General features: G+C 34.3%; 2 protein-coding genes across 4 annotated transcripts in view; one reads left to right on the top strand and one right to left on the bottom strand.

Annotated features, from left to right (window-relative positions):
* The window catches only part of LOC120413079 (Kv channel-interacting protein 1-like), a 191,531-nt gene that overhangs the window by 111,162 nt on the left and 57,617 nt on the right, over positions 1 to 22,752 (top strand). For both annotated transcript variants that reach the window (XM_039573783.2, XM_039573782.2), the window contains exon 3: positions 10,152 to 10,807. In XM_039573783.2, coding sequence (XP_039429717.1) covers positions 10,339 to 10,807 — 469 coding nt within the window. In that variant the 5' untranslated portion in view covers positions 10,152 to 10,338. The remainder of the gene's footprint in view (positions 1 to 10,151; positions 10,808 to 22,752) is intronic.
* On the bottom strand, positions 3,068 to 4,589 carry LOC120413081 (uncharacterized). Of its 2 annotated transcripts, XR_005604905.2 has the most exons (3): positions 3,954 to 4,589; positions 3,219 to 3,895; positions 3,068 to 3,168 (listed from the first exon to the last, which is right to left on the bottom strand). XR_005604905.2 is itself a non-coding variant. In XM_039573787.2 (1 exon), exon 1 carries the CDS (start codon positions 4,258 to 4,260, stop codon positions 3,943 to 3,945), a length of 318 nt encoding a protein of 105 aa, XP_039429721.1. In that variant the 5' UTR covers positions 4,261 to 4,589; the 3' UTR covers positions 3,753 to 3,942. The 2 variants fall into 2 exon arrangements, 1 of the variants encoding a protein (XP_039429721.1); XM_039573787.2 differs by lacking the exon at positions 3,068 to 3,168 and having other exon boundaries at positions 3,753 to 4,589.

Here is a 22,752-nt window from a genome sequence, read left to right on the forward strand (position 1 = left end):
TTTAACAAAATGTTGGTTAATCTAAGTAAGTATGGGTTTAATTTTACACAACAATTACGATGGATACAATTTAAATGAACCATTATTTTTTCAGAATCATCAACCATAAAATACATGGAAATGCGTACACATTATATCAAAATAAAAATTCGATGGTGGGAAATGTCTAAAAAAAAATAAAATTTATAAAAGATATACAAAAGAAGATATTAATATTTTAAAAATGCTGTTGAAAAAGACTGCTCAATAAACTGGTAAGTAAAACTCAAAATATTGTTTTCAGGAATCGGAGTACGTTGAATAAATTGAATCAAATGCAATGAAAGTGTGTTGCCAAAAGTAGTTGTTAAATTAGTGCAAACTTGGTAAGTAGCATTATTGATATTTCTTGTTAATAATTACATTTATTTACGTTCCTTTTATCAGTTTAGAGCCGAAATTATTTTTTTTATTAGATTAATAATAAATTTCATATGTCTATTTGCAGCAAAAGGTTCGCCTTGGTGTAAATTGTGTGTCCAACCACAAGAAAAATAACTAAACATGAGACCGTTGTAGATGATGACGACTTATCGGATGATTTCACAGTGATGGTAAGTGAATACAACACTTAATTGTATACAACATAATAAAAATATAAGCTTAAAACTTGGTGAAAATTTTACTCGGTTTCTACTTTTAAGGAATTTACGAGAAATTGAACATCTTTTTTGAACATTTTTAACAAAATTTGTAAAATGCTTTTTTTATTATATTTTTTTAAAACATTAATCAAACTTAACATGTTTTATAATAACAATTAAAAAAATACAAATAATACAAGTACAACAAATTAATTTGTGAGGCATTATTACAAAATTAACTGCAAATTCAATAAAAATATTGCTAACTACAGCTAATTACTGACTACATGTACGAATATTTTTCTGTATTCAAGCAAGACATTTGTTAAAAATATAGCTAGAAATTCGGCCCAGCCTGTATCGTTAAATAATTAAAGAAAATATATATAGACACTAACATAAATTATGTTTAAATAAGAAATGTTTTGTAACAAACCACTAATAATTTGCTGCATGCAAAAATATTTCAGTTGATACAACGGAAAAAAATGTTTAAACATAGTTGAAAAATATTGTCCAGCCTGTTTTTTACAGAATATTCAACAATATTTCAGCTGAAAACAAAAAAAAAATTGTTAATTTTCTGAAAAAAAAAATTCAGTCAGTCGACTGCTAGAATTTTTTTTCGGTCATTTAACCAACAAAAATGGCAATTCTAACTATTTTTTTAGTTAATTTTACCTACTGGTGGTCAGCAATTTCGAGTTAACAAAATCAACAATCGATTGTTGAAAAAAAGCTGTGTAAAAAATTAACCCATACTTTTAGTTAAATTAACCAAGAATTTCTTAGATTTGCCCTGGCCGGTCTCTCCGTGTAAATGCGGCCCCGATACTCTTCATGGGTCAAGGGAAAAAAAATCGTATTTATGTAATTTTGTATGGGAGTTCTGTGCATACTTGTGACACATAGTACATATTCACATTCATAGCATACTTTTGATACATATTTTTCTGATTTTGTTTACATTTTGTTGTACCAAATGGGCGTTGTCAAAAGATAACACACAAGTGACGGTTTATTTCTACATTGAAGTAACCTCGCTTCTCCAGTCATTTCAGTTTGAAAGCTGAAACTGAATCTTATTAAATTCCGATTAGATTCCGAATTGAACTGACTGGGTCAAACAGCTTTGAACTTTAAACGTTGATTCGGATAGCATCCCTAAGCGCTGGCCAAAAGCAATTTTATGTAGAATTTTTACAATTTCGTTTCAATGGTGGACGCTCGCGCGTAAGTTAAGGTCAGTTTGCTGTCAAAACGAGAGTGTAAATTGATAGCCCGACCGTAAACTTTGTCAACTTTCGCCACACGACCACCACTGGAAAATTGCAGCTAGTTTATGAAAATGGCAAAATGTAATTTCTTGACACAGCTAAGTTTGCCAAGCGCAAGTTAAAACATTTGGTTTAATTTCATTTAAAAATACAGATCAGGATCGATATCGTGTAAAAATGAAAAATTAGCCTGAACATGAGCATAAGAGACCACCCATGGTTGCCCCTCCGTTTCTGAACAGAACCGTAATATCCTTTCAGCACTACTGATAATAGGTTTCGACGATCAATAGTGTTTCCCTTATCAACAGCATGTATGAACGCGCTGAAAAGATAAAACATCATAATTGCTAAAACTAGATCAGTTGCGAATAGATAACAGTCATTGGCCAAAAACGGCGCCCGCCATGTCAGTTTGTAGTTCTTGAGTTTAAGAAACAGGAATTTTAGTGCTACTAAATGAAAAATGAATGAAAAGCTGAAATACTGTCTGATCGTCTGATAAAAAACTCGTCGGTTTTGCTAAGAAACTTTACTTTTTTTAAATAATTTTTTTAGGATCAAAAAGAGCAAACTGAGGTTTATCCAATTTACTGTTCAAAGATTCTTTAGCTTTGTTTGAAAACTTTTAAATTTATTGTTTCATATTTGTGACACAATACTTTACAGATGTAAACATATTTAATAACATTTAAATTTAATTTATATGAAGCGAAGATTTGCCATTACCTAATGATTCGATACAAACTTTCAGCTCAGACGGATCATTCAACCGAGTAAGCTTAGATCACTCCCTGCAGTCGTTCCTTAAGCACCACAAACACAGAGTAACTCGTTTGCACCATCGCACCAAACTGCTCGATACTCAAGGGATAGAAGCGAGCTGCCGTGAGTCCTTCCCACTTTTGAGACCGTGTGATTATCAGTGAAAGACCTTTTTGAATGTCCAACGGAAACTCACTCCACTGGGCTTCAAACGCTGATCGTCCAACGGTGATGCTCTGGGAATCAAAAAGTTGAGCTTATGTACCATCAAATGGGGTTAGTAGGAATCTCCACATTGAGAAATCAACGAACTTTTTTTGTTCTGTGTTTGGTCTACCTAAATCAACATGATTCACTCAGCCCATGTATCCCAATTTACCTCAGAATAAATTTTAACCATTTACCTTTTCTGTTAGCTCATTGCCCAATTTGCAGAATGCGTACGTTTCAGAGGATATCATAACTAAAAGCACCACCAGGTTCAATGAGTTTTTAGTAGGGTTCTAGAAAAAAATCATATTTTCAACTGCAAAAATTAACATGATTTGCTTACATTAGTGACACACAAAATCATACATATCCAAATGAGTGCGGTATCAACCATCTGCACTAGAACTGCAACATTTGACAATCTCTCGAAAATACGAATGCATCTGAAATAGTCAAAAAGATGTTTATTTTATGCATTAAATTTCACGTAAAGTTACCGTAATCCATCAGCGTGCATATTGACGATTTCGGCAAAATGATCACGCAACTCTTTGCCAGAGAATTCATGAATCTTTTCAAGTTTGTGCGAAACTAAATCGAAAATTAAATTGATGCTCCTAATACTACCCGAAGCTACAATTCCAGATATAGACACTCTGAAGCCGTAAATACAATGGCTTGCGAATGCACAAACATAATATATCAAATAGTGAAAAATGTTCCGACGAATATCCAAATCGTAAAAGCTGTTATAAGAAATCATAAATTAATAAATCACTTTTCAAGTCATTCGTTTCAGATTAACTTACTGAATTTCAGTCATTGTAATAAAATCCTGCTCAATGGTTCCATTCTGACGATTCATTACGTAAATTGCAGTTGTTTGAAGCAATGGTACCATTAGAAAAAATATCAATAATATCAGTGGAAAGGTCATATATGCTTTTGCAGCTTTATCCATTGCTTGGTTAGTGACCGTTACCATTTTGAACTCATGTGATTTGGCACCATAAGAACGAACTGAAATGCAAGAAATAATCATAATTGCTGCTAAAATAAGAAGACTTTCAAATTTCACCTTTATCAAAAACGCCCTGCAGGACGGCGATCATATCCTCAAACTCGGCCTGCTTCCACGCAAAAATCAACACTCGAATCTCAATGTTGAACAGCACCAGCAGCTCCGAATAGCCACGAATCATCAGGTCCACCTGGCTGCCGAACCTGTAACCCAACATGGGCACCAAAACGACCAACCACGGAAACAGCAAAGTCAGTGCGAATTTTCGCAAGTTGCGCCGGGGCCAACCTAACCCTGTGGCGGTCAAAACTTTCTTGAAGAACGGCATGACCTCGAAGGGGTCTTGGGCGGCCAGGAACTCCATCGTGCTGGTTAAACGACTAATTGGACACTGTACAGTAAAGCATTGTTCGATCGGTTATTTATTTGCTCTGATTTAGGTACTGGTTTCTACTAGATTTTCCTTGATCAATATTTCATTATCTATCGATTAGATTAGACAAAGGTGACGAAATGACACTCTATTTCCCCTTCTATAATATAACAAAGCAAACATGATATGTTGGTTCATAGAATAACAAATTGCTTTGTTTTAAACATTTTAAATGAATAAAATATGTGGCAATCATTTTGCATGAACTCGACAGCTCTTCTGGCAACCATCAGCTTGCTTGGTTGCATGACGTCGCTACGCCTGCCTCAATCTTTTCTGCAGTGTAGCAGTGCTGCCAGAAGAGAGTGAAGAAGAAGTTGAAGTTTTCAGCGGTGGTGTTATAAACTCAGTAACATTCTTAATATTTGACGAATCTCTTCGGTAAAGTTGTTCCCTAGAACATAAACTATGAGCTTAAGGCGCTCAAAACTGGCTAACGGTAAAACGCATTGATTTTACGGGTAAAATCCAATTCAACTTCAAAGTCAAAGCACCAGGTGCTGTCGCAACCAATCAAGTTCATATTTGGGATTCGGGCTCAGCACTAGCAATCTTTACTCACCATCTGTCGATTACGTGATTTCAAAACGTATGATGAATTCTTTTGTCGGTAGGGTCAGGCGGAATCTATCTATATACAAAAATTCGATGCTTTTGTTCGAACGCAAATTAGTTCAATGCGGAGCGTTGGATCGAGGTGCTCTTTTATGCGTTGGGTTCGTATAAGTACAAGGAAGGTTCTTACGCCAAAAAGTGACAACTTTGGCAACTCTGGAACCGATTCCGGAAATTCTGCAGATTGTATGGAAAAAGTTACGTAAAATCACATTTTGATCACAGGAGCAATAAGCAAACAATTTACCAAGGCTTCATCCATAAAGTACGTCACGCTAAAATCAGCCAAAATCTACCCCCCTCTCCCCCTTTGTCACGCTTTTCCTTTACTTATAACATGCAATGTCACACTTGCTCAGACCCCCCCTCCCCCCCTAGAGCGTGACATACTTTATGGATGACGCCCAACGTCAAGAAACGGAAAAAAGACAAGACGAAGTTTGTCGGGTTTAGCTTGTTTTGTATAAATTTTGCATGTTACCAACCAGGACTAAGCTAACTACCTAATATCTAGGTTAGACCAGGGCCAACATTTACTTCTCTGTCGGACGGAAGGCGTGATCAGACAAGTCTCGTCTCGAAAAATGCCACCATCGGGGCCGACTGGTATCAAACCCAGGCCAACAGGGGTTTTGGAATGTTGGTTGAATATTACCTCCTTTTTGAGTACTATTACTCAAAAAATGTGTAATAATGTGATTCTGATGAAAATTCACCGATTCCTGATTTAATGCTCACCTTCAAATTTGACTTTTAAACTTAAAAATCAAAAATTCTCATAGAAATGGTGTGTACTTTTCTTTCATTGTATTTTTTTCACGCAAAATCTGTTACCATTTTGTGATGAATATTACCATCATTTTGCCTTCCTCACTGAGGTAAGGCTATAATCCTGCTCTATAAATGAACTTTGTAAAAAAACGTCGTAGACCCACCTTCATGTATACATATCGACTCAGAATCAAAAACTGAACAAATGTCTGTGTGTATGTGTGTGTGTGTGTGTGTGTGTGTGTGTGTGTGTGTGTGTGTGTGTATGTATGTGTGTGTGTATGTATGTATGTGACCAACAAACTAGCTCATGTTTCTCGGCACTGGCTGAACCGATTTGACCCGAACCTGTTGCATTCGACTTGATTTAGGGTCCCATAGATCGAGTTTTATACAGATTGAAGTTTCGATAAGTAGTTCAAAAGTTATGTATAAAAATGTGTTTTCACATATATCCGGATCTCACTTAAATGTATGTAAACTATGTCCGGGTCCATCATCCGACCCATCGTTGGTTAGGTTATCAAAAAAAATTTCCAACGAGTCCAACACATTGAAGATCTGGCAACCCTGTCTCGAGATATGGCCCCTTAAGTGATATTGGTGTACTTTTTGGAAGCCGAGTCTCACTTAAATGTAGGTAAACTATGTTCGGATCCACCATTCGACCCATCGTTGGTTAGGTTATTGAAAGACCTTTCCAACGAGTCCAAAACAATGAAGATCTGGCAACCCTGTCTCGAGATATGGCCACTTAAGTGATATTTATGTTCTTTTTTATTCCAGATCTAAAAAATAGAGGAAATTTGTGTACAGCCATTGATGGTAATGAGTGAAGAAGGCTCCAACCACATAGGTGGATTTAGTTAGTTTTTTTCTGTGACGTTTACCACTGCACCACCCCGAGCAGAGGTAAATAACACAGGAATACCAAATTCTGGTATAACTTTTGGAAATTTCAGCGACCAAAATGTGCAGCAATGCCCTTTTTTTGCATGAGCAATTCCAGCCCTAAACAGGATTTTCGACCCCCTCCTCGACAAACTTATGGGAAATTGTACGAGCTTTCCGGTAAAAATATTTTCGAGATTGAAAAAACAAGTCTGTCTTATAGAAAATGCCAAAAACCACCAAAAACCCAATTTTTTCAAAAAAAAAATATATATATATTTTTAAAATCGCTGTATCTTCCCAAAGATTGGACATAGGACAATGGTCAATATGGAGACTTTTATGTAAAATTGCAGCGTTTTCGGTTTTTGAAAATTCTGACGCTTAGAGCACTTTTCTAAAAAACAATATTAGTAAATGATTTTTGTATTTTAATAGGAGAGTTGCTCCATCCTAATTTTTCGCGAGTCTTTTTATAACATCTTAGGCTATTTTCACAAAAAAATAACGAAAAAAATCGTGGGCTCACCTTAACATTTGATTTTTAAACTTAAAAATCTAAAATTCCCATAGAAGTAGTGTGTATTTTTTTCAGAGAGCCTGTCAAATTTCCTACAAGTTTGTCTTTGAGAACTTTTTTATACTATGCAACGGCTTCGAGTTGCAGCAGTTTTTAAATTACGAAACACAAAAATATTGGAAACACTTACGCCCTTCTCAAAAGTCACTATTGAGTGCAACTGGCTCTATATACACAAAAATGCCTTAATGGGAATTGCTCAGATGGTAAATTACCACGAAATCATACCAACATCTTGTAAGTGGAAGACCACAAAAAAACCAAACTATGTTATTCCAAGGGTTTTTTTTGGTATTGCTATTCCTATGCCTTCAAATCTCAGATTTTGATTTTGAAAAGTTATATATTTCATCACTGAAATGGGTGCTGAAAAAATGCATTTATTAATTAGGTAGGCAATAAAACATTCAAATTTGACTGAATTGGGTCTTAGTACTCCAATTTGATGTTAAAAGTAAGAAAAAAATGTTCGTGACGTCTGACGGGTAATCGAGTCTGGACTGTATTGCTGCGGTCTTTCACGTTCATTATTTCAGCATAATTTCATGGTATTTTTACCATCTGTTACTAGGCAACCAAAGGCACATGTTAGTCGCTGTTATAACAGCCGATATTACTTGTGTAAATTTATTTACACAAGTAATACCGGCCCCTTTGGCACAAGAAATCGAAAAATGGAACTAGACTTTGTGATCAAAGACCAAAATTACACCTTTAGGCAAAATTTCAAGCAAATCGAATAGGGGTCGGGCAACTTTTTTCGATTTCGTGTTAGTTGGCAGAAATCACTCATAGATTTATTTATTTTTTTTTTTTTTTTTTTTTTTACAAAAGAGAAGTATAAAATTTGGTTTTCCGCTTAACGGAAAGTTCTTTTTGTTGGATTTTAAATTGATTTGTAAATTCTATTAAAATAAATTCATGGATTTTCTTAATATAATTGATATCTATCACCTGTCCCGATTTCAAGTCGACCAAGTTTCCACCCGACAAGCGAGGTAAAGCGGTCAGCAGGATGGACTTGTTGTCGAGCGAACAAAAAGTTGAAAAAAAGTTCCGACAAGACAGCAAGAAGCAAGCGCATTCGACACTAATGGAGTGATCTGTATGCTCTTTTTTTATAACAGTTTTTCCCTCTTTTGTTGGCCGTTGTAAAGCTTGCGAGTTTCCCAGGGATGCACTTTTATGTGGTGGCTTATGCAACGTACCGGAACGCTTTGGGACCGGAAGTGGCGCGCAAAGAGGTGGATAATTTTTCATGTTTATCCTCACTTTTCATGTGGCTTTTTGAATCAATTCGCTCTGGATGATATGGGAAAGTGGCTTATGGAGTGCGAATGGTTTGGAGATTTCTTGCGTTGAATTATTTATAAGCGATAGTTCAATAATCTGGATAGATATATCGTCTGTTGTGTGCTATCTTGTGACAACGACCATTTAGTACTATTCGAGAAAATCGATTTTTAAAGTTTGATGATAAATATTTTTAAAACTATGAATGATAGAGCCAAACTTTTTAAAGCAATCGGTTCGTAATTTGGTTACAACAGTTAAAAGATACAGTAAATTATGTAAACATAAATCTGAAAAGCTTGTGACACGTGCACACGTGTTTCGAAAGTAAAATTGTACTACGTGTCACAAGTGTGCACAGAATTCCCATACAAACTAAAATAAGTTTAAATCAATAGTTTAACCGACTTAATTAGTATATTTTCAAAAACAAAAGTTTGCATTGCCTTTAGAAAGTGTGTATCAACATAAATTTGTGAAAAACAAGAAAAAAATTCCACATTTTCCAACAACATGTATGACGTGTCACAAGTGTGCACGATGATTTGATGATAGATTGGTCTATGTCACAAGTGTGTATTGCGATATGCGGGAAACGGAAGCGAGTTCCCAAAATCGGGTTAAAGCATATTTTAGTGTTTGGTAAGTATAGCAAAACGTCATCATTAACTCATTTTCGACCAAAATGGTCTATGTCACAAGATAGCACACAGCAGACGATATGTATATAGGTTTAAGGACAAACTCTCAGACCTCAACTTTTTTGGCTTGATCAAATTGCTGAAACTAGATCCCTTCCCTTCTAGATTCTAAATTGAAACATCGTGTTACAGCACTAAACCAACATCTTACATCACTTGCACGGTATTCCTACCACAGAGAGTATAACCTTTCTCTTGAACTCTCTGTACCCGCTTTGTTGGGTACGCTTTTGCTCAAGAGTACGGAAGTGTAAACAAAACAGCACTTTCTACTGTTGCCAGCTGCGCATAAAACAATATAAACTGTAAACACACTGCATATTGCTTGGCTTGGCTTGGCTTTGCTCCAGTCAGAGGATGGATGGAATTGAATGAGGCTATAGAATGGGAGAAGTCTATAATGAAGTTTCAAGGCGTACACTGGTGGTCCCGATCAATTGAAAGTAGTTGAACGATGGTTGGAGAATGTGTAATTTATTTTGAAAGATGTCTGTTAAATAATATTTGGATTCTTTTTGATTATCATTTAAAAAGCTCCAGTGATTTGTAAGGATGTCTAGATGGTTCTACAACTTTGCAGAACTCTTACTTGATCAAATCTGTAATTTCTACGATCAAAAACATCGTACCAACTTTTTGGTAGCGAGGGAAGATTGGTAGAATCAAGATTGGATTTTATCATTTACCAGACTTTCTTTCAAAATAAATTATTCCTCAACCATGGTTGAGTTGGTTGAGAATGACCCAAATATAAACATAATTGATTTAACTCAATGTAATAATGACATTTATTACAAATTACTTAATAGATTTGCTTTCCCTTTGAACTCGGAACACAACTCCAACTCCAACTGTTACAAGGATCCAAGCCTTGCCACGTCGTACGACATCAGCACTGTAAACTTATTCAATCTTTAATGAAGTATGTCTTTTCTTACCCTTTCTCTTTTTCCTCTTTCTTTTGCTTCCAGCTCTCCCTCCTCCGTGTGTGTGTGTGCACACCATCGTCTGGGAAGCCCGGTTTCGGATCACGCGATATACGGAACCACGTCGAGATTCCCTGCAACTCTTATCCCCGACACCCCGCCCGACTGCATACATTTTTAATAACCGCAATCAGTGCTCGTTTCACTGAACGTCGCTTCGCCTCTCGTAACGATGGCAAGCAGTGTGATGCAACAGCCGTCGTCGGCCGGCCGGTGCCAGCACCAGCACTCCCCACAACAGCAGCAGCAACAGGTGCTCCAGACCCAGCAGCAGCAAATAGCCATCGAGATTGCGGCCGACCCGGTCCCTGGTCCGCTGGTTCCGCAGCACATCCACCAGCAGGAACTGCAAGCCCACGCCCTCCTGGCCCAGTGCCAGCAGCCCCAGGGGACGCTCCCGACGCCGAACGTGGACATCGTGCTGCGCGAATCGACGCGGGCCAATCTGGTCAGCCGGAAGGGCAAGGGTTCGTCCATCGAGGAGGGTGGTGGCGGCACCGGCGGCGGCGGTGGCCGGAGGAGTGGCCGCTCGGGAAGCAGCAAGGACGGCGGCAAGGGCGGCGATGGCAAGTCCGTGTACCGGAAGTTCTTCAAGCGCATCAAGACCATCCTGGACGGCAACGACCCGGAAGCGAGCAGCAGTGAGTATTGTTTGGGGCTGGAATTTCAGGAAAAAGGCCGAAAGATGAACGTAATTGGAGTTGACTCGTAATGAAGTGATTGTAGTATTCTCTTGGCAGTGTAATGGCGCTTTTTGAATTTGTTTTCCTTCGTTCGTGAAAATGTTGCAATCGTGTAATTGGATGTTCCTATTGCTTTCGCTGAACCGAGTTGTACTTTTGACACTTGGTGTTGTGAGCAACATGTTTTTCGTTTAAAAGATTGCTCCATAAAATTATAAGGCATATGGTCGTTTTATGGAGACGCTTGGTATTTTTCAGATTTTTTTTTGAGCTGTCCCAAAAAAAGTGCAAAATCTGTATCTTGCGAAGTGAATTTCTAATCCATTTGGTGTCTTCAACATAGGGAAAAATGGGGATCCTTGATCCCCTTTGTCGTTACGCGCATAGTTCTCTCAATTTATCACAAAATAAAAAAAAACATTTCTTATTTTCCATATTGCTAGGGATGACTTAATCCCCCGTCAACATTTTGAAAAATCTTGAGCAACATTTGACCAATGATAGATTTTACATAAGTTACAGTTATTTCACATTAACCTGCAAGGGAATCTTAAAATATTCAAAAACTTAAAATAATAATATTTAGACCAAAATTGAGTATTCAGCATCAAGTTAACAAAAACTAATAATTTTAGTTTTGATTTGATTTTAAGATTTAAAAAACCGGTTCAAACTACAGTATCGTCAAATGGGTTGAATCGGAACTGTAATCGGAATCGGGAAAGTAATTTTTGAAAGCAATCAGGATGCAATAGAAATACCATGTTTTTGCCAAAAACTTAAAACCTTACCTATTAATGCTTACAATATTTTTACGAATTTCTGTTAAGGGTGCACAGCAACGAAGGAAGTTGTTTTCTTCTTATTCCAAAATTGTCAAACTTACGGACCCAATCCTGCAACAACGGGATTGTAAAATTAGTCAAACTTTGTTGTAAATTACTTTGTGGGCAGTACTTTAGGGGATGAATAAAAAAATATTTCGATTGTACCCGTAATTTTGAAGATACTAAAATGTCTGTTACAAAAATCTGGGTGCAAAAGTTCTGGTTGATGTGTACCGTTAAATGTGTATGTAAATTTCTTTGATATTTATGTAAAAGAGATTATTTTCCTAAGGTTTAATCTATGAATGTGTCTAAGATATACCTAGCAAAATTGAAAAATGTGTAAATGTTTTTGGAAGAAATGAAAAGTTTCATCGAACGGTATAGACATTTTGGGAATTACACACCCAAAACTGGGCTGCGTTCGTCCGAGAGGACAATGGCCTCGAGTCGAGAGAATAGTGGTACCATTCATAGTAGGGCGTCCAATTTTCCCGGGTTTTGAATTTCCCGGGAAACGGGAAAAATATTTTTGGAATCCCGGGAATTCCCGGGATCCCGGGAAATTTTGGAATCAGTAATAAAATCTATGTTTCATTGCATTTTCGTTATGTTTTTAAGCTTAAAATCATAGAATTAGCTTAATAATATCAAATGGTGATAATCCTCACTTCAATCTAAACAAAGACGACATTTTTAAAATAGCCTAAAAGAAATTAATTTCTTTTGTCTTTGTGGTGTTTAGGATTTTATATCAACTACTATTTTTAATTCCAGTATGATTATTTTTTTTTTATTTGCTAATCAAATTACATAATTCTTGAGTCTTTTTTATTTTAAAGGTCCAATAAGCTTTTGTCTTCCATATGTGTATAGGACCTATTCAAAAAAAAACTCTGAAATTTTTTTTTATATTTTTTTCTTTTATATATATTTTTATATGACATGACTAAAACGGCTTAAATCATTTATTTTATATCTAAAAAACAAAAAAAACGACAATAAATAAAATGATACCAGTCAATGTAAAATTTTAGATAAGTTTTGAATTCATTGTTTTATATAAAACATATTTTACAAGTTATCTTCAAGTAACTACCGCCAACCGAGGGAAAATCAGAATTACAGTCTAAATAGGTACAGGAGATTTTAGAGCAATACATTTGGAAGTACACATTGTTTTGTTATGTTCCTGTTTTAACCGAAGTCATCCAAAACGTCATGCAATTATTTTTTGCTTTAATAGCTGTCTTTATTCGTTACATTTGTACTTATTTGCTCTAGATGCCGGTGTTTGATTATAAATAATTTGATATGAGATTGTTTTTTTTTTAATTTAAAATAGAAAATATTCGTAAATATATCCAGTTAAATAAAAGAGAAAAAAATTTAAAGCACTAGGCATTTTGCGGACCTGTTAATTAAAATTATAATATTTTTTCCTAAAAAACCAATTTAATGCTGAAATTTGCTGAATACAAATTTTAATACATTTTATTGTTTTACTATTTTCACAACCAAATATGAATTTCCAGACCAAAATATGATATTTTTTTCAATTTCGGGAATTCCCGGGACAAATTATAGAAAATCCCGGGATTCGGGAATTCCCGGTTTTGGAAAAATCCCGGGATTTTTGTCCCGGGAATTCCCGGGATGGACGCACTAATTCATAGACACAGAGAACACAGCTCGAGATGGGCGAGAGATGTTAAATAATTATTACTCGCGGACTTTCTTTTGTTAAAAACAATGTAAACATTTGTCAGTTGCACTTCAACTCTGCTCGTCCAAGGACGAGCTCACCTTTATTAAGTATTTTCATGTCGGTAGATCAACTACCTCCCTAGTATTATAATTGACTACCTATCGACTTTACTTCATTTTACCTCCTAGATTTAGTCATTGCGTTTACCTGTTGACGTACATAAGTTTTATTGTCTTATATCGCCAAACAGAAATATGGGAAAAGGGCGTGTTGTGGTTCAGGCCACAACATCACTATCCCCCTCGGAAAAGGTTTTTAATTATCTGAATGATCTTTTTTTCTTTTCATTATAAGTTGTGAATACTAATACAAAACTTTTAAACCTTAATTTTATGACATTTGCAGAAATGTTGTCTAAATTTGTAGAGGTTTTGTTTGATGAAGATTGTTGACATTTGTTTCATAAGTTTTCATGATGTTATTGAATATTTCTGAAATACGTTATTGTTTTGATTGGTACATATTGTTTACAAAATTTACTTAAACTAATGTTAGTTGATGGAACCGATTACCCGCGGTTTACTCGGGATTAGTGGGATACAATAAATGTAGTAAATCAGTGGTAAATCTTATGGCTAAATAATGATATTTTTATGTTACTGATTTTGAATGGATTCGTTTCATATTTTTGATTACTGTGCTATTATTATTTTTACTTTTAATTTAATATGTTTTTTTTCTAAACAGCAAAGATAATGTTTTACAATTGAAAGACGCGAAAATTATGCTAGTTACATTGATTTCGTTTCCTAAAATTTGAAAGATTTATATTTGAAATGAGCAGGATGACTGTAGGCGTTGAAAATGTGTGAATACACTTTGTGATGATGGTGCTGAAGATGTCTTGATGTTGTTGTTTTGGAACCGTTTCGATTGTTAACGGTTTCATTTTCGTGAATCTTTTGATGACGACCACGATCTCGACGGCGATTAGATGAAGATGAAGATGGCGAAACAAATAGAATTGTTTGGTTTTGAAGGTTGGAACGTGGGGGTCTCCTTCCCCCTACAAAAAAAATTGTCTTATACAGACTTTACTTAACTACATTGTATTTATTTTACTTAACTACAAATGTATTTTATAAAATTTCAAAACTTTGTTTAATGATAATCAAGATGTTTGTTTGTGTGTTTATATGTGTGTTTTTAGTGTATTTATAATTATATTGTATGTTGAATTGCTTTGAACTTTTTTTTTGTAATTCAGTTGATACATCTATAATGTTTATATTTTCATGGATAACAACTGATCATTCTTAATTTATACATTTATGGTAACGTTATTTTTAAGGGATCTGTATATTCATAAGTATCTACGAAATTGTTTGTTTTTCCTTTTTTAATACTATCATTCAAGTCATGTTTATTGAGTATAAAGTCACAATTTGTAATCTCCTTATTTTGTTATGAACTAACTTACAGTAAAATAAGTAAAATAAGAGAGATTGTTAAATTAAAATACTTCAAACAAACTAGTTATTATACTAAATGAAATGAACATTTCTGTAAGATGTTTGTTTCATGACAGCTGATTTTAAATTTTTAAAAGAAAAACTTTATTTTTTTAATCGATCAATTAGTAAACCTATTTGAACAGATTTCAATGTATATTGTTAGTTTGAATACTTTTTCACTTTCATTATTATAATATAATTATAAGATTATTTCTTGTGTCTTATTTGAAAGTGGAAAATATGAATCAATTTTGTGTGAATATTTGATTAACACATTACATTATTTTGCAGTGTTTTTACTGGAAATTTATTCAAAATATGATGGTTGTCAATTTATGTTTTAAAATTAATATATGAAAGTGATTTTTACAAACCAAATTAAATCAATCAAACTTAAATTATATCTACAACATCGATTGATTAAATTTGAAGTGTTAAAAGGTTGATTTCGATATCTCGCCTGTTTTTTTTTCGACATACTATGTTTTTTAATTAGGAAACTATGTTGCTATTTTTTTTAAATTATGTGTAATACTTGTATAATATATAATAAATTGATTTACTTTTAGCTTTTTGCATTGCATTTTTCTTTGTTTAATCTGTTATATGTTCTGAACCATTTATTTTGAAAATGATTTTGTATTTAGCAAAAATATTTGCTTTGTTTCATTGATTTTGTATTTAGCAAAAATATTTGCTTTGGTTCTTTTTTTGTGCACGCTGAATGCTTTTCTTAGATTTTTATTATACTTTCGCTGAACTTATATTGAAATCAGATGTATTCTCCGGAAAAATATATATGATTTAAAATATTTTGTTTTTACGATCAAGGTAGACTAAACATTCATTCATAATTGATATTGGCCAGATATCAACATAATTGATGGTTAAGATATGTCTATCATGATTGTGTGTGTGTTTATCAGTAAGAATACTGATTACTTAGATCATCTAAGTATTCTATAAATTGTTGATAGAAGTGATCATTTTTATTTAAGAAAATATTTGTCTCGTTTTCAATGAAATAATTTTTAAATTTGTTTTGTTGGTAATCTAGTTTTTGACATTGTTTTTTATCTTCATTTTTTATAATTTTAATTTGCTCATTATGGTTTTCGCTAAGCTCGAAAATTTTTGAATTATTTTTGATTTCCCCATGATTTTCATATTCTGCTGTTTTTTGATTTTTATGTAGAATTTCAGTATTATCACAAAGGTTTTCACTGATATTTGGATTGTTGAAATTTTCAGCTTGAATATACGAGATTTCATCATTTGAATTGTTTTTCGCTAAATAATTTTTATTTTTTGGCATACTGTTTTGCCAGTAATGATTATATTTTGTGTTATAGTTGTGGCAATTATTTGTGTTATGATAACCATTGTTGCGAGAGTTGTTATTTTGAAAATTGCCATTTGTCATATTATTATTATTGTTGTTATCGTAATTGTTTATAAAATAAGGTCTTTTGTTTTTAAAAAATGGAACGAAAGTTTTACCCTTATAATTAGGGTTAATTTTTGTATCTTTATAATGAATGTTTTCCCTTTTAGGAACAAAATATTTCCAATTATTTTTACCGTGAAAGTAATTCATGTTATTTTGTTGTCGGATTCTATGAATATTTTCTTGTTTTGCATCATTATTTTTATTGTGCAATGGATTAAAATTGTTACCCTTATACCTGGGATTGAAGTTTTGGGGACCTTTTTTCCCAGAATTTAAACATGGTTGAAAATGGTTTTTGAATTTAAAATATTGGACTCCATTGTTTTGAGCTGTAGATTGTTCTAAATTTCCTGCTCTGTCAATTAATGGTAGAAATTTACCATACATTTTTTTGTCACCTAAATTTAATTTTTCCAAAATAATTTTGATTTCGTCTAAAGTAGACGCTTGACCTAAAATAATAATTGTGTCGATGGACAACAAATCTTTTATTTTCCATACAGCTTTACCCATGGCATGCTGATGGAATAATTCGAATTCGGAGCCACAATTGTTTTTTATTTTTGTCAGAATATAATTTAGTCTAGCAATGAAATCAGTTAAGGTTTCATTTTGCTTGATTGATGATGCATTCATTTCGTCTAATAATTCCAACATCAATTTTAAACTTGGTTTAAATCTATCTTGCAATAAAGATTTAAGTTGGTCCCAAGTATCAAATTTTTCGTTTTTTAATTCATATTGTACATTTTCTGAAAGTTTACAGTATTTAATCACTGTAAGAAAATGTTTCTCATTTACATTTTTTGTTTTATAGATTTCGTGAAAAAGATCCACAATTTCTATAAAGGATTTTAATTTTTGCACTGAACCGTTAAATAGTTCGATGTGTTCAAATTTCAACCAATTTTCCATGTTTGTTAAAGTTTTTTTTTTTAATTTTTATTATACGTTACCAATCGTGTCCGTGTTTACTGCAGGGTTCCTGGCCGTTGATCCTTATGAAAATCACTACACTTCAGCTACATTTTTTTACTTCTGACACCAAATGTTAAATAATTATTACTCGCGGACTTTCTTTTGTTAAAAACAATGTAAACATTTGTCAGTTGCACTTCAACTCTGCTCGTCCAAGGACGAGCTCACCTTTATTAAGTATTTTCATGTCGGTAGATCAACTACCTCCCTAGTATTATAATTGACTACCTATCGACTTTACTTCATTTTACCTCCTAGATTTAGTCATTGCGTTTACCTGTTGACGTACATAAGTTTTATTGTCTTATATCGCCAAACAGAAATATGGGAAAAGGGCGTGTTGTGGTTCAGGCCACAACAGAGAATTATTCCCTCGAGGTTCATTTGCAAAACAAATTCATCCGCCAAAATCTATTTTTTTCTGGGCACCCAGTGTACAAGTTTCCCTATAATTTAAACTATGAGCATTTCTTTTGAAATAAAACGTTGCTAAAATTTATTTCGAGTTTCTTGTATTTCTTTGAATATTACCAGTTTTCACTTGCTTTCAAACATGAGCAGTTCTTGAAAATTTCAAAAAGATTTCTTGAAGAATTTCCTCGAGTTTTGGCACTATATTTTTTTTTGTTGAAAATCTTGGGATGTTTAAGTTTTTCTTCAAACATGAACAGTTGTTTGAATGTTAATTTAAATTTAAATTCTTTTAAACGTGAGCAGCATTTGAAAATAAAAATATTTATGAGGCGATGAATCCTATCAATATTATGAGAACATTTGTCACAAAAATTACGCTTTACGATTTTGGCATCTTTTAACCAATAAAAGAACCTTCAAAGTTTTCATGTAAAATAATTTGTCCAAACAACAAAAAGCTATTTGACTTCTTCAATTATTTTTGCATTGCAAAAAAAAAAAAAAACGATTTGTTAAGTCGATTTCTGCTACTGAATCTGAAAAAACGGAATATCGAATTAACTATTTGGTTAGAGTAGTCATCAATGAGACACTTTTGGTTTTCAACTTTCAATGATTTTTAATTTTTTCATGAGCATTTCGTGTCTTATTGATGCCTACTCTACCCTAAACAAGAGTTGTTTAGTTAAGTGGGTTTGCATGCAATAAAACAGTCAGTATTTGCAATTTATTCAAACATTCAAACAACAGCAGTTAGTAGAAATATTACATATTTTTGATGAGGTTTTGCATTACAGATAATGAAAATGGTCAAAACAAATCATTGAGTATTTGTAACTTTTTGCGAGAGTAGAAAAAAATATAATGTTGTGAAAAATCTGAAAAAAACACGTGGGTAATGCACGAGCCCTAAAATGTAAAATATTTTCATGACTGCATGGAAATATTACAAAATGTTGGTACTAGCGTATCTACCACAGCGTAAAAAGCATTTTGTGATATATGTGATAATTTTTTTGAAGATTATGCCTGATTTTTTTTAATCCCCACTCGGCCTTGATCTGGGCACAGGGTCAAAAACTTTAAATAAAAATCCAAAGTTTTCTTGAAACTTCTTGTGACATGCACTATCTCCATAGAGCAGACTTGTTACAAGGTAGCGTAAGAATGAATAAATGTTAAATTTTCGGGTCAGTTATCAAAAAGATGCTAGAGTCATCTGTAAACAAAGCCGTTTCGTGTTAATTTTCTACAGAATTGGAAGTACAACACGTATACTTGGTAATTTTTTACCGTGTAAATGATTCTCGTAAACTCGCAAACATTTCTTGAGGAACTAGGAAACTGTCAAAAGCATCGTAGGTCTTAGTTTTGTTCAGTTGGCAAACAAAATTTCCTGCAATGGGATTCCAGCTCAAGAATGCTGTGTTGAGATATCTCCATCGCTGAATCATGAAATATCCTTATGACAGATTTGGTAAACTTTCCTACATTCAAATACCTCGCTTTTACCATTCTCAAGAAAATCAACAGACAAAGTAATTCAAACCCCTCATCTGGGAAAACACCAACAGAACAAACCAGTGCCGCGCTCAGTGCGATTAATTCCACCCTTGTACCCTTAATTAGCCGGATTCCTTGGAGGGTCTATCACACAGAAAATACACACATTCTTCACATGCTCCTGAGCAGCTAAGGCAGTCATCACCATTCCTGCGCACACCATCTCGCACACGCGGGCCATTAGGGATAAGTAGATGATTGGCATTCACCTAGGTTTCAAATATTCAACAGGTTTTGGACTTCAAGGTGGCACGGTACTATAGGGGGAAGTGGCCTTTAAAAGCACCATCCTGGCGCATGCAAACTTGACCATGTTTCATTCCCCCGGCCTCCCCCTAATAACACGTGTTGTTATGCATTACCGTAGTTAGCATGTTGCCGCGATGGCGGTGTTACACATCATTAAAATTTAATAGCACAGCCACGCATAATTTCAACCCCATGTGAGTAGGGTGAGGCAGGTTTACTTGGGTGCGTGCTGGAGTGGATTTTCAAGCTTAAACTTTAGGGCTACTCCTTTCTTCAAAAGGGAGCAGGGTGGATTAGCGGCAGCGTGGTTGTACAAATATTGAACCGAGAGCTTAAATTTAGAGCAATTAACGCGTTTTGTTATTAGGCTTAGGTAAATTAGAGTTTATGGCCAGCAAACTGAGAGTGAGGGGTGCCTTCCCAAGCAGCACACTTTGTCAGATAAACGTATTTCCTAACTGGTTGTATAACCAATCCGCCTCGTTGTCACAACTTGTTCTACAACTCCTGTGAACTGGAAAAAGCGCACTTTTTTCTGTTGTATAACTTGCCAGAAAAAGATGCAAGTTATCAGAGTAAGTTGTACAAATGTATTTGACAACACTGTGCCATCTAACAAGAGATTCAACGAAAAAAAGGGGCGTGGTTTACGGCTGTGCTGTCAAATCAAAGCGCACACTGGAAAGGAAAGTTAGATTGAAAACAGCTATCTAACCGTCGACTAACTTACATGTAAACAAACGTTTCTTATTAGAATTTTAGTCAACGACGAAGCTAATTAAAAAAGTACGCTTGTTTCTGCAAGATTCTTTTAAAATAATTCGAAATTGAATTTAAAAAAAAGAAAAACAATCATGGCGCGCATGTGATTAGTGTGAAATTCCCTGCATGGAGAACTTTTAAATTTTCCTTTTTTGATGAACTTCCTCTGTCCCAAGATTCGATCCGATGACTTCGACGATTTGTTGTTATCTCCACGGCAGGTCCAGGCGCGCTTCCACATCTCTCCACGGGGCTTCATAGTAAACAAGCTGGCCCAAGCGTCAATAAGAAGGCTGCTGTCTGTTTTGTTAGCTAAAGAACTTAATTCCAACGAAGGCTGTCATTGGAATTGAAGTTATATAAGTTTATTTCAAATCAGTTTTTATAACTCCACTATATAACTTTGTTATAACAAACCGTTTCAACTGTCATTACGATTACCGTACCACGGAGTAATATTGAAAATCGGTATGATTTTGATTTGTTGTTTTCTCTATCATAAACTCTATAAGCTGATAATTTTTGTAGCTTTTACCAGCGATATGTTCACAAATGAATCGGTCAACAATCAAAACTATTGCAATCTTCAATACATAAACATTTTTGAAACTCTAAATTCCTCATGTACAAATTTACACCACCTAACAACACGCATTGTCAAGTTGAATATGTATGTTGAGCATCAGTTATATAATCTATTCTCCGATAACATTTGTGTAACAAAGCGAGAAAACCTAAGGTTATTTATAGAATGGTTGGCCGCGCCCATTTTTTAGAAGATGCCGTCACAAGACAATGTTAGATAAGCAGTGAGACAAACAGTGCAATATTGTTTTTATTCAACAAACTGTTTTCGAGTAAAACATTGCAGATGAGGAAACAGCATCTTGGCATATCAACATTTTGACGTTCAATTACAGCTCATAAAAAGTGTTTTCGAGTGAAATAAAGTGATAAATAGCTCAATAGGAAGTGAGCAAGTAAGTTTCTATCAAAAGTGTTCCAAAATAAATTGTTTTAATAGTGAAAATCAGCAAATTGGATGGAGTTAGGAGCGAGTGCATATTGCCTATGTTGTGTGTAAAAGTTGGAAAAGAGTGAAGTTGACTGTGTTTTAACACTTGTATAGCACACATCTCATGAGTTACATAAGTCAGTTATACAAGTAGTGAAACAAACTGATATGTAACTAACGTTGACATTTTTTCTCGTATGTTTATCCAAAACAGCTGTCTAACTATTAATCAACAGTCGACAAGTTATGAGTGCTACTTGGGTTAACATGTGGGCGCTGCACTTTGTGTACCGTGAAATATAATTGGATTAAACTCAATTTAATTGAATTTTCCTTCAGAATATGAGAAAAGCTGGTACAAAATACCAACGATTTAATTCAAAGGTATTCCTATTAAGCCTCTTCACAATTGTTTTTCAAACAAGGGATCGATCCGTTTCGACCATTATTTTAAGCACGTGTCTTTCGATTCAATTTTCATACCGATCATAACAATTAAAATGAATATGGCAGAGAAGAAAAAATAGCAGACCACGGTCATTATCAACAGCAGTTTATTTTAATACGCCTAACGACCTGGCTCCAATGAAGCATAAAATTGACGTTTGAATGACGCAGTCAAAATCATCAAATCAATTAACAGTATTTTGTTCTAAAGATTCACTCCATTCCACCGACGCTACAGCATAGCGATTATTGTTTTTCCACCGCACCACAAAACCACTGCCCCGTCTAAATATACGCGCTACACAAAAATGTGAAGGGAGGAAACTCCCTGTAATATCGGTGAAGCTGTCGGAAGACAACAACTGGCGGTGGCTAAATTTATAAATTTTATTATTCTCAAATTGGACGTTGTTGGAGAAGCGAAATGTAAACAAAATAGTGGCGGACAACAACGCGCGGATGAGGTGGTCTGGCCAAACCAAAGCAGATCGTTATTTCTTCAACTGAGAAGGTTTTTTTGGAAGTCAGTAATATATTCAACATTATGCGTCTGAGACTCTTCTATATTATTTTGCATGGAGAAATTTTTCGTTTTGACGCAAATTTAAAAATAGTCCAGCTGGTACAAATTTTATTTAAAGTTTTTGTCTCCCCCCCCCCCCCTTTAAAGTTGGCTCGAAAAATCAGGCGGCATTTTTTTTCCAAAAACATCAAGATTTCAATGTAATTTGAAGTTCAATCAGCTGAATTTAATTTAAAATGCATTCTCCTGCGTTTAGAATCATTTTTAGCATGTTTAAGTTGATTTAAAAATCTTTTGAATTTTTGAAAATTGTCGATGTTTATTATCCCAAAAAGGTATTTTTTTTAACTAAAATTTTTGTTTTCGTCAAATCTTATTTTTTTGAAAACTAATGATTGCAAAACAACTGAACTTGTGTAAAATGCATTTTAAAACACTTTTTCCATGCAAATG

This window comes from Culex pipiens, chromosome 2 (genome assembly GCF_016801865.2).
Source record: "Culex pipiens pallens isolate TS chromosome 2, TS_CPP_V2, whole genome shotgun sequence".
In the NCBI taxonomy this organism is placed as follows: Eukaryota; Metazoa; Arthropoda; class Insecta; order Diptera; family Culicidae; genus Culex; species Culex pipiens.

Coding starts and splice junctions, on each gene's coding strand:
- LOC120413081 (XM_039573787.2), bottom strand. CDS start 4,260: ATGGAGTTCCTGGCCGCCCAAGACCCCTTCGAGGTCATGCCGTTCTTC.